This window comes from Schistocerca nitens, chromosome 7 (assembly GCF_023898315.1).
Source record: "Schistocerca nitens isolate TAMUIC-IGC-003100 chromosome 7, iqSchNite1.1, whole genome shotgun sequence".
Lineage (NCBI taxonomy): Eukaryota > Metazoa > Arthropoda > Insecta > Orthoptera > Acrididae > Schistocerca > Schistocerca nitens.
The window spans coordinates 515,989,863-516,002,497 of record NC_064620.1 but is presented as its reverse complement, the minus strand read 5'-3'; the positions used below and the strand labels follow the sequence as shown (position 1 = coordinate 516,002,497).

Below are 12,635 nucleotides of genomic sequence, written 5' to 3'. Positions count from 1 at the left end.
GATCCTTGTGGCAAGGGCTTGGGATTGGGAGTGGCATAGGGATGGACTAGGATTTTGTGGAGGTTGGGTGGGTGACAGAACTCGACTTTAGGAGGGGTGGGAAGTATCTCAGGTAGGATGTCCCTCATTTCAGGGCATGATGATAGGTAATCAAAGCCCTGGGGAAGGATGTGGTTCAGTTGTTGCAGTCTGGGGTGGTACAGGGTGATGAAGGGGCCACTCCTTTGTGGCTGGTTTTTGGGGGTGGTGGGAGGATTGGCACTGTGAGAGGAAATGGCACGGGAGACCTAGTCCACAAACAGTCCACTCTTTCACTCACCATCTTGGAGTCGCAATCAAGAGTTATGAAGACTAACTTTTCAGCACTGGTCCCTGTGCTGCTGGGACGGGAGGATTCAAATGACCCTCCCTCTACCTGCCCCCTGCCTTCCCCACCCCCCCAGATCTGCCTATCCCTACAGAAGTATCCAATAAGAATACTGTGTGACGTTAATAAAATACCAAATTAGTCAAATACAAAGCAAAAGAAAACCACTCCTTCTACAATATATCTGAATTCTTAGGAACATTAACTGTGCCTAACTCTATTACATCCATCAGATAGATCCTGATTTTGTCAATATATAGATAGCCAATAGTGGTGTGTGCAAGGTTAAAATGCTTTGTTTGAGGTATTGGATAATAATGCAGCTGAGTAGTATAGAGACAGGAGCAGTGGCTATTTCAGAGTACCCGTTTTCCTCCTAACACAGACATAAAATCTAGACGTAATTTCAATAATTATCAGTTTGAGTAGATTATTGCTAGTCATAATATGTTTTTGTATACTTTACAGAAGTAACCAGCAGTGGTTGCTTCTGCCTTTTAATGCATAACTTGACTCATTCTAAATCCCTGATGGGATTGACCCAACACGATGTGTGAATGAATGTGTACATTATGGTACATTGAGAAGTCATCATTACTAGGTGAGAAATTGCTGATTTATTGTTTAAATATAAATTAGCAACACTCATAACTAGCTATTAAATAGCTCCGTAAATTGTATTAAGTTTGCTTTTGTACAGCTATTCTGTACACTTCACCAGGAAGAAATATGCCGTATAATACGAGGGCCGTTCAGAAAGTAACCTCCGGTTGATTTAAAAAAATACACCAAGTTAAATAAAAATATCTTAATATATACATCTTACAACTACATCTTTGCACTATTTTTCTACATAGTCTCCATAGCGATTGAGGCACTTAACGTATCTCTTCAAAAGCTTTCAAATTCCTTCTGCATAAAAATCACCCGCTTGTGCCTGGAGCCAGCCTGTGACCGCATCTTTGAGCTCTTCGTCGTCATCAAACCGCTGTGACCCGAGCCATTTCTTCAAATGCATGAAGAGGTGATAATCACTTGGCGCCAGGTCTGGGCTGTAAGGTGGATGGTTGATAACGTCCCACTTGAAGGACTCAAGAAGGGCCGTTGTTCTGCGAGCAGAGTGAGGACGGGCGTTATCGTGCAAAAAAACGATACCGGAAGTCAGCATACCACGGCGTTTGTTCTGTATAGCCCGTCGTAACTTTTTTATTGTTTCACAGTACACGTCTTGATTAATGGTCGTACCACGTTCCATGAATTCAACCAACAACACCCCTTTGGCATCCCAAAACACCGTTGCCATCAGTTTTCTGGCAGAAAAATCTTGCGAGGCTTTTCTTGGTTTGGTAGGCGAATCTGAATGTGCCCACATCTTTGATTGTTCTTTTGTCTCAGGGTTCACGTACTTAATCCAGGTTTCGTCACCGGTCACGATTCTGTTTAACAATGGTTCTCCTTCGTCCTCATAACGTGGCAGAAAGTCTAATGCAGAGGCCATTCTTTGAGTTTTGTGGTGGTCGGTAAGAATTTTGGGCACCCATCGTGCACAGAACTTACGGTAACTCAATCTTGCTGTCACTATCTCGTACAAGAGAGTCTTAGAAATCTGTGGAAAACCAGTAGACAACTCCGACATTGAGAAACGTCGATTTTCACGAACTTTTGCATCAACTGTCTGAACGAGTTCGTCAGTCACCAATGATGGTCTACCACTCCTCTCTTCATCATGAACGTTTTCTCGTCCACTTTTAAATAAACGTACCCATTCACGGACAACTCCTTCACTCATAACTCTTGGTCCGTACACGGCACAAAGCTCACGATGAATAGCTGCTGCAGAATATCCTTTGGCTGTAAAAAACCTTATGACAGCACGCACTTCACATTTGGCGGGGTTTTCTATTGCAGCACACATTTCAAACTGCCACAAAAACTAAACTAGCGCAGGTACGACGTTCACTCGACCACGGCTTGATGCCGACTGACCTGTTGAGTGCGTGAACGCACAGATGGCGTCGCTACTCCCCCCACAACCCGCACTGTGACCAATCGGAGGTTACTTTCTGAACCGCCCTCGTAAAAACTTGTACCGCTATTTGGGAATTTCAGTATGAATCTTTTAATACCTCTCTATCATTTGAAACATTGCTTTGAAATGAAATAGTTTACACCAAAATCAATTTTTCAAGACTTTTTTATGAAGTTCTCAGTCATGACTTTGTGGAAGTTCCAGGGATGAAAGTAGTAATGTGGAACACAGCAATCATACTCCAGCAATATTGTGCCAGTAGATTGCATTGTATATTTATTGGTCCAACTTTAGCTTGCAGTGAAAGTTATACAAGTGCTTTTGGTCTGGTCAAAATGCCATAACAAAGCATCATTTCAAAAAGACAGGAAACATGACCAATGAATGTAACTCACTAAGAAATTTAATAGCAAAGTATGGTAACATCAAGATGACAGAAAACTTTAAATATCAATATCAAATGGCTCTAAGCACTATATGACTTAACATATGAGGTCATCAGTCCCCTAGACTTAGAACTACTTAAACCTAACTAACCTAAGAACAACATACACAATTATGCCCGAGGCAGGATTAGAACCTGCAACCGTAGCAGCAGTGTGGTTCCAGACTGAAGCATCTAGAACCGCTTGGCCACAGAGGTTGGTGTTATCAATATCATCATCATCATCTAAATTCATAAGTTAGGTTTGAGGAACCTGTTCTGGCTTCAGCTTCTTAATTCCGTTATTTATCAGCTGAAGCCAGTAAGAGGTTAATTTTTTATACCAGTAGAGTCTAATGGCCTCTAGCTAACCTCTATTCTTGGAGGACAGGGAACTGTGATTTCAGTGTTCTTACCTTCTCTATGTGTTGTAGGTCCATTTTGGCTTCCCCTCACCTCTTCCTATTCATCAAGCTAGTGAAGTAGACCCTCTGGACCAAACGTCTTGATCACTGGGTACTGAGCCCTCCTACCACATCAAGGTGAGGCCCACAGGAGGAAACTTAAATATCTGGGTGAAAACATAAAAGTGAAAAAGAAGCAATCAAAGTCATAACTGAAAAAATGAAAAGATCATATGTGAAAGTGAGACATATATACAATAAAAATTTTTTTTCTAAAGATATTAAATAAAGATATTGTAACACAATTGTAAAACCAGAAATCCTCCATGTGTCAGAAACACTACTTTTATCTGGTTGTCGGAAGATTTGTAAAAGTTCGAAATAAGAATTTTCAGGAAAATGTTAGGTCCAGTCAAGAATAAAGGTGGCAATTGCATTTTGATACTGAATAAGGAAATAGACTCACTCTTCCCTAAAGCAGATTAGAATAGGAAAAGACATCTTATAGACATCTAGACAGAATGAAGGAAGATGGATTAACAAAGAAGATTCATACATTCTTCCAAAACAGACACAGAAATTGGGTGGGGAGGCAAGACAAAAATGGACTTACAATTATAAGAAATGTAGATTGAACAGGTGGCATTAATCAATGGAGACAGTTTCAGACTAGAAGTCAACAAATTCAGAGATTTTCCTGAAAATTGACACAAACAGAAAATTACTGCAGTCAGATGGTCAGCTGAGAGGTAAAGAGCTCATTCTGAGAAAATGAAAGAGTTTTGGAAAAGGACGATGGAAAAGAGAAATAAATAGTTAACTTGATGTGGTCCTTAGTTGATATGAAACAAAATAAAAAAATAGGTACAAACAAAAAAGAAAAATATGCTCATACTTTAGTTCAGTGATTGATTTAGATTTGAATAAAGATTACAGCTTTCACATATTCAAAAGTTCTTGAACAGAACAAAAACAGTTTGTATAAAGATTGTCTTTGTTTTTTCCTTAAATATTAGCTGCAAATCAATTTATACTTGTTGTAATGTGTTACTGTACATTGTGACACCACAGTGAATTACTCTTCTGATAGGATCTGGAAAACATTTGGTGGATATTTGACTATCCTTTGGTACCATAACTGTGTATATTTTTCCTGTTAGTATTACATTTCATGTACCAACTGTAGTAATAAGTATTGAAGGAAATGAAAGGGAGGCAGTAACTGAGAAGGGAATGAGACAGGGTTGTGGCATAATTCCTACGATATTTTCAGTCTGTACAGTGAGTAAGTTCTGAAGGAAACAAAGGAGACATTTGGGAGGGAACTGAAGTTCAGAGACAAGAAATACAAACTTTTAAGATTTGTCAATGATACTGTAATTCTGGCAGAAATGACATAGTGCTTGGAAGTTCAGTTGAATGAAATTCATAGTTTTTGAAAGGAGTTATACTACATATCAACAAAAGCAAAACAAGGATGATAGAGTGTAGTTGAATTAAATCAGATGATGCTGAGAAAATTGAATTAGGAGATAAAACAATAAAGATTGTAGACGAGTTCTGTTTTTCGGGCTGTAAAAAAAATTGATAGTTGCAGAAGCAGAGAGGATGTAAGATGCAGACTGGCAACTACAAGAAAGCTGTTCCTGAAGAAGATAAATATGTCAGCATAAAATATAAATTTAAGTGTCAGGAAGTCTTTTCACAGTGTATTTGTTAGGCAATACAGTCTTATACGGAAGGGAAAGATGAATGATAAGCAATACAGACAAGAAGAGTAGAGAAGCATTTGAAATGTGGTTACAACAGATGAAAGTTGAAGAAACAGTAAGTAGACAAGATAACCAAAGAAGATGTACTGAATTCAATTGATTAATCAAGAAATTTATGGTGCAACTTGACTAACTTAAAGGTCTGTTTGATGTGACATATCTTGAGGCATCACGGAATATTTACCTTGAAACTGGAAGGGATGTGTGGATGGTAAGAATCATGTAAAGCCATAAAGCCATGGCTAGACTACAGCACTCAGGTTCATACAGATGTAGGGTGCAGTGCTTATGCAGAGATGATGAGTCATGTGCATGACAGACTAGCACAGGGAACTATATCAGGGGAAATAGTCTTCAATTTGAGTACCACAATGACAACATGTTAAGTCACAATTTTTATTCACTTGTGCTTTTAACTGAATCGCTACATGCTAAAAGGGTCCCAGTCACAAAATATCCTACATGGAGTTAAGAACATTCAGATGTTATGCAGAGTAGGCACATCTTTTAATGCTGGAAAGCACAATTCAGATGCTTGGTTACATAACAGAAGTTCTTGTAGCATGTCAAGTGAGCTGTTCCAGCAGAAACTGGAGAAGCTATGCGGTAAAACATTGAAAGTTTACCACTAAAAAGAAGTCATTATGCTGGCAAGGGCACTAGACATTTAGATGCCAGATTTAACATTCTACCAGGTGTACTGGTATGAAATGAGCATTTAGATACAAATGTGTCGATAGGGAACATTTGTTGTGAACGAGCCTTAATTATTTTTTTTTTTTTTTTTTTGTACCAGAAAGTGATGATTTGTGAAAAGCATTAATTTTTTGTTTTCATTTGAAAAAAAGTGCTGCAGAGTCACATCAAATGCTTGTCGAGGCATATGGTGATCATGCTCTATCAGAAGCAACATGCAAAAGATGGTTTCAACGGTTCAGAAATAATGATTTTGATGTAAGAAATGAAGAACGTGGAAGACCAGCAAAACAGTTCAAAGATGCCGAATTGCAAGCAATATTGGATGAAGATGATACTTTGCGTCAGAAGCAAATGGCAGCAATGCTAAATGTTGCACAACAAACAATTTCTGACCATTTGAAAGCTATGGGAAAGATCCAAAAGTGTGGAAAATGGGTGCCACATGAATTGAAGAAAGACAGATGGAAAACCGAAACACCATTTGTCAAATTTTGCATCAAAGACATGAAAGAAAATCAGTTTTGCATCAAATTGTTACTGGCAATGAAAAATGGATTTATTTTAAGAATCCTAAATGGGAAAAATCATGAGTTAATCCGGGACAACCATCAACATTGACTGCAAAACCAGATCGATTCAGCAAGAAGACAATGCTCTGTGTTTGGTGGGATCAGAAAGGTGTGGTGTATCATGAGCTTCTAAAACCCGGTGAAACTGTGAATACTAATCACTACAGACAAAAAATGATCAATTTGAACTATGCATCGAAAAAAGACCAGAATGGGCCAGAACACATGGCAAAGTAATTTTTTTACGCAACAATGCACTTGCACACAAAGCAAAACTGGTTCAGGATACAATCAAAACACTTGGCTGGGAGCTGCTACCCCCCCCCCCCCTCCCTCCCGCCGTATTCACCAGACTTGGCCCCTTCCAACTACCACTTGTTTTCATCAATGGGACACGCATTGGCTGAGGAACACTTCGATTCCTACGAAGAAGTCGAAAATTGGGTGTCTGATTGGTTTGCTTCAAAAGACGAACATTTCTATTGGTGTGGTGTCCCCAAATTGCCAGAAAGGTTGTCAAAATGTATAGAAAGCAATGGTCAGTACTTTGAATAAAATGTTTTTACTTTTCAATTCAAAATTAGTGTTTCATTCTCACAAAAAAAAAAAAAAAAAAAAAAAAACACTCATTTCATACCGGTACACCTGGTAGTGATTTATAAGTTGATCAAGGATAATCAGCCCCAGACAAAGGTCACCTTAGGCAAAATTTTTCAAGGAAAATTTCAGTTTGCATTTTGGATGACCTTGTGAAGAGCAGACAATGAAAATGAGAATACCTCACCTTAACGATGTTGCAAAGCTATATGCCACTGGAGAGGTAGTGGTTCAAGAGAGAAGGGACCAAAAATTCCATACTAAGCTTACAGAAGAAACTAAAAGCATAGGCGATCCCATTGTACTTGCTATTAGTTTTGACTACATGCAACATGTACAAGTTCCACAGATTCCCGTCCAGCATGCATTTTATCTGTGACGGTTGACAGCTCATACATTTTGTATTCTTGACATTAAAAAAAATTATGTGCGCGCGCGCGTGCCCACACACACACACACAAACACACACACACACACACACACACACACTTGTGTGTGTTTTCCTCCATTAGTCATCCAAATAGATTTATATTCCAACTATGGAGGACAGAACAAAAATTATTCTGTACTAAGCATGTTATTGGCATTGACTGACCATAACCAGTTTGTAAAAACTGAACACTATTTCCCTACCAGGAGACATTCTTGTCTTTCTTGCGATGGGGATCTGAGCATAACCAAAACTGAACCTAGAAAGTATGAAAAGTTCTACATGGTACACAAACTAACAAAGCTCATGATAAAATCCAGCGAAGGCCAAAAATTTATTGTAACAAAAATTGATGCCGTACATGTGCTGTACTTCAAGACTTGGTTGCAGCAGTTTCACAAGAAAACTTGTGTTTCAGTTGAAACTTGCTGTTAAAGTGTTCCAAGAGATAAGAAAATCCACCTTCTCATCAGAAATATGGTACATTTTAAATACAGTATCAGTGTACTACCTCTGAAATACATTTGTAATTATTAAAGCCACTGCTGAACTCATTTATCAAGGAAAAAAACAGTAACTGTTACAGAAGGTCTCAAAACGTGCTAAAAGGACCTCAGGCATCTACGTTTAAACTATTTTATGTGCACATTTTTTTATTTTTTCACACCATGAAAAGAACACTGATATTCACACCAATATTACGCATTACTGATATTCTTTTTAGCAGAAAGGAAAGAACAGTTTAAGTGTAATTGATTTTTATTAGTTTTCTGAATCCCTCACCCACTGCAGAGTCCCAGGTGACTGGAAAAAAGTGCAGGTGACTCCAGTATATAAGAAAGGTAAAAGAATAGACCAGGAAAATTACAGACCAATATCCCTAACTTCTGTTTGCTGCAGAATCCTTGAACATATTCTCAGTTCGAATATAATAAAACTTTCTTGAGACTGAGAAGCTTATGTGCACATATCAGCATGGTTTTAGAAAGCACCACTTGTGCAAAATTCAGCTTGCCCTCTTCGCACATGATATAATGAGAACTATCAATGAAGAGCAACAGGCAGATTGAATATTTTTAGATTTCCAGAAAGCATTTGACACGGTGCTCCATTGCAGGCTGTTAATGGAGGTACAACCATATGGAATAAGTTCACAGATATGAGAGTGATTCTTCTTACATAATAGAACCCACTATGTTGTCCTCGATGGCGTGTTCGCCACAGACAAGGTTATCATCAGGAGTGCCCCAGAGAAGTGTGATAGGACCCTTTTTTTTTCTCTACATACATAAATGATTTGGCTGACATGGTGGGCAGCAATACGCAGTTGTTTTCTAATGATGGTGTAGTATACTGTAAAGTGTTGAAGCTGAGTGATCCTAGGAAGGTACAAGATGACTTATACAAAATTTCCAGTTGTTATGGAAAAATGTAAGTTAATGCAGATGAGTAGAAAGATCAAACCTGTAATGCTCGGATACAGTATTACTAGTGTCCTGCTTGGTGCAGTGAAGTCATTTAAATATCTAGGCATAACGTTGCAAATGTAAGTTAATGCTGATGAGTAGGAAGATCAAACCTGTAATGTTAGGATACAGTGTCCTGCTTGGTGCAGTGAAGTCATTTAAATATCTGGGCATAATGTTGCAAAGTGATATGAGGTGGAATGAGCATATGAGAACTGTCATAGGGGAAGACGAATGGTCGACTTCTGTTTATTGGGAGAATTTTAGGAAAGAATGGTTCATTTGTAAATGAAACCGCATATAGGACACTGGTGCAACCTATTCTTGAGTACTGCTCAAGTGTTTTGGATTCGTACCACGTTGGAGTGAAGCAAGACATCAAAGCAGTTCAGAGGTGGGCTGCTAGATTTGTTACCAGCAGGTTCGAACAACACGTAAGTGTCATGGATATGCTTCAGGAACTCAAATGTGAATCCCTGGAGGGAAGGCGATGATCTTTTTGAGAAACACCTTTGAGAACATTTAGAGAACCGGCAATTGAAGCTGACCCCCAAATGATTCTACTGCCACCAACATACATTGCGCGTAAAGACCATGAAGATAAGATACGAGTAATTAGAGCTCATAAGGAGGCATACAGACAGTCATTTTCCCCTCACTCTACTTGTGACTGGAGCAGGTAAGGAAATGACAAGCAGTGGTACAGGGTATCCTCTGCCACACACTGTATGGTGGCTTGTGGAGAGTATCTATGTAGATGTAGAAATTTTGTTGGAATAATTAAGGCCCTTTCAGCATGTGGCAGTTCAAGTGTTCTCAGTCGCAATTATTTTTATGTTATTTGCACTGTGTATCAGTAACTTTTTTCCTGTCCTTGCTTACAACAGCTAAATTTAATAAAGTAAATTAGAAAGAAAGCTACTACAGTGAAAAAACACTTGCCGCGTTGGTTACACTAAAAAAGCTGTGTGTTGCAGTGGTTCAGTGGTCAAGTAGCAGACTACAAATCAAAAGGTCAAAGATTTATTCACCAGTCTTCCAAAGGCATGGCCAAATGAAATCATCTTAGTTTACAAGCCGCATGACTTCGAATAAAACATTTTAATATCTAACAGCAGCACCAAAGACCTTGCCGCGGTGGTTCCTGTCAGATCAACAAAGCTAAGCGCTATCTGGCTGGGCTAGGACTTGGATGGGTGACCATCCAGCCTGCTGAGCACTGTTGGCCAGCAGAGTGCACTCAGCCCTTGTGAGGCAAACTGAGGAGCTACTTGATTGAGAAGTAGTGGCTCTGGCCTTGTACACTGACATATGGCCAGGAGAGTGGTGTGCTGACCACATGGCCATCTGTATCCGCCTCCAGTGACACCTGTGGGCTGATGATGACACGGCAGCAGGTTGGTACCACTGGGCCTTCATGGCCTGTTCGGGTGGAGTTTAGTTTTAATATCTAACAGCTATCTCCACCATTGACATCAGGAGTTTTTTAAAAAAAAAAAAAAAAAAAAAAAAAAAAAAAAACTGACTGCTAGGGCTGGCATGGTGTTTTGCTTGTACAGACACAAAGCAACGTCTGGGACCTTCAAGACAGGAACTGAAATACGGGAAGGTAAGTTGTGTAGCTCATAGCAGCTCTGGCCCCACCGCAAGACCAGTGACATCAGATGGCGTGAAGGGCTGATGTCACTCCCATCTCCCAACAAGTGTCAGGAGTATGCTTTGTCTTCATTCAATACCCAAAGCCTACCCCCATGTCCTGCAAAGCATGTACCCCTAGCCTCTGATAAAACTGTTGTGGTTTGTTCTAATCTTGGCCACCTCCTGTATAGCAGAGTCCCATTATGGCAGCGCTTGAAGTACTACTTTCCTCTCTTCAAATTATAAGGCAGTCTTGGCTATGGCCAACTTCAAGATATTCGTGATATTGAGTGATAATTGGAACAAAAAGGCTCAAATAAACCAATAAGATTATCAAAACTGGAGGCTGGCGTTTAATTTCTGGCAAATTAATCTCATTTTTATATGAATTGCAATATTAACATACTGAGCCACAAGTAATAACTAAGCTGTTTTGATATTTACAAGACAATCAAGAACTGTAGTAGAAGGGCCCCACTTACTTTCTTAGCTAATACATGAGTGAATAGGGCTAACTTTATGTCAAATGTGACTTTGACCACTAACAGCCAAGAAACCGAGTAAGGGTCACAGTACCCAAAAAGGAATTTTTGTTCAGTGACAAGCTCAATGTATTGTAAAACAGTCAACAGTGTGTTCAGTCTGACAAAATACATTAGTGATACCCTTGAAGTACAGAATCAGAGACACTTTCTTTCATTTACATAACTGTATACAAATGCAAATTTTCCATAACCACCTACTGCTAAAAAAGGAATGACCAATGTTGTTATAATACTAGTTACCATCATGCTTTTTTGTAGATATTTCTTACTGCCTGATTCCATACACCAATACATGTACAAGTACCACTAGAAGCAACGCAAGGAATCTCAGGCAATGATCAATTTACCGCTATACTTCAAACAGCCCTATCAATTTACAAGTGGTTTACCTAAAATAGTCTGATTTTGTTGTGTTACATTTACATAGAATTGCATTTGACATGGCCAGCATAAGGCACTGACTAATGAATATGTGGCCCACACTGGATTACTTTAATGTTGTCATATGGTTGTAACTTCGCAGAAAATTCAATTTAAATCAATTAATAAATTGACATGTAACACACTACATAAAGAATATAATAGAGGGAAACATTCCACGTGGGAAAAATATATCTAAAAACACAGATGATGTGACTTACCGAACGGAAGTGCTGGCAGGTCGATAGACACACAAACAAACACAAACATACACACGAAATTCAAGCTTTCGCAACAAACTGTTGCCTCATCAGGAAAGAGGGAAGGAGAGGGAAAGACGAAAGGATGTGGGTTTTAAGGGAGAGGGTGAGGAGTCATTCCAATCCCGGGAGTGGAAAGACTTACCTTAGGGGGAAAAAAGGACAGGTATACACTCGCACACACACACATATCCATCCGCACATACACAGACACAAGCAGAAATGTGTTTGTTTGTGTGTCTATCGATCTGCCAGCACTTTTGTTCGGTAAGTCACATCATCTGTGTTTTTAGATACACTACATAAAGAAGTATAGTATGCTGTTTACTTCAAATAGGACACAGTTAATGAAAGTCTGGGCTACTCTAGATTAGAGCAAATTTTATTTTAAAACAGTTTTTCACTGTTATCAACATTATTTCTTTAAAATATCTTTTGTTTACCTGTGTCAGTGGTAAATTTTAATCAAATTTGTTCATTTTGTATAAAACTTATAACATGATCTGTATATAATTGCAAAATATGCTCCATGGGCATAAATAAACTAGAACTAAACATGTGAAATAATCCCAGTTTCACAAATAATTTTTACACTAATTGCTTTTATGTTAGCTGGGACAAGTGTGCACCACAAATAAATTTAATATTGCTAGTCTATCATGAAACATTCTGCAAACTAAACATGGTAACCAATAGTCAGAAAATGATGTTTTCATTAATTTATCGTGTGTGTGTGCGTGTGTGTGTGTGTGTGTGTGTGTGTGTGTGTGTGTGTGTGTGTGTGTGTGTGTGTGCGCGCGCACCTGCACCGGCTGTGTACATTTTTACTATCTACAGATACTTCGATTTGATGGCAAAAACCACTCCAGCAGAATGAAACTGTAATCATTAGGATTCAGATTTTTATAAGGAACACAAATAAAATTACACCATAGCTATTTTATACTCATAATTTAATCGAGTATATCCATTTATACATGCAGTCACAAATCTAAGAAAATTTTTAGTTGCTTCC

At 38.8% G+C, this 12,635-nt stretch overlaps 1 protein-coding gene across 4 annotated transcripts in view; it reads right to left on the bottom strand.

Moving 5' to 3' along the window:
• Window positions 1-12,635, bottom strand: part of LOC126195299 (uncharacterized) — a 44,321-nt gene that overhangs the window by 29,009 nt on the left and 2,677 nt on the right. For all 4 annotated transcript variants that reach the window (XM_049933850.1, XM_049933851.1, XM_049933852.1 and 1 more), the window contains exon 3: window positions 3,237-3,391. Coding sequence is in view for 2 of the 4 variants with exons in the window: in XM_049933852.1 (XP_049789809.1) it covers window positions 3,358-3,391 (34 nt within the window). In the remaining 2 variants the exon portion in view is untranslated. The remainder of the gene's footprint in view (window positions 1-3,236; window positions 3,392-12,635) is intronic.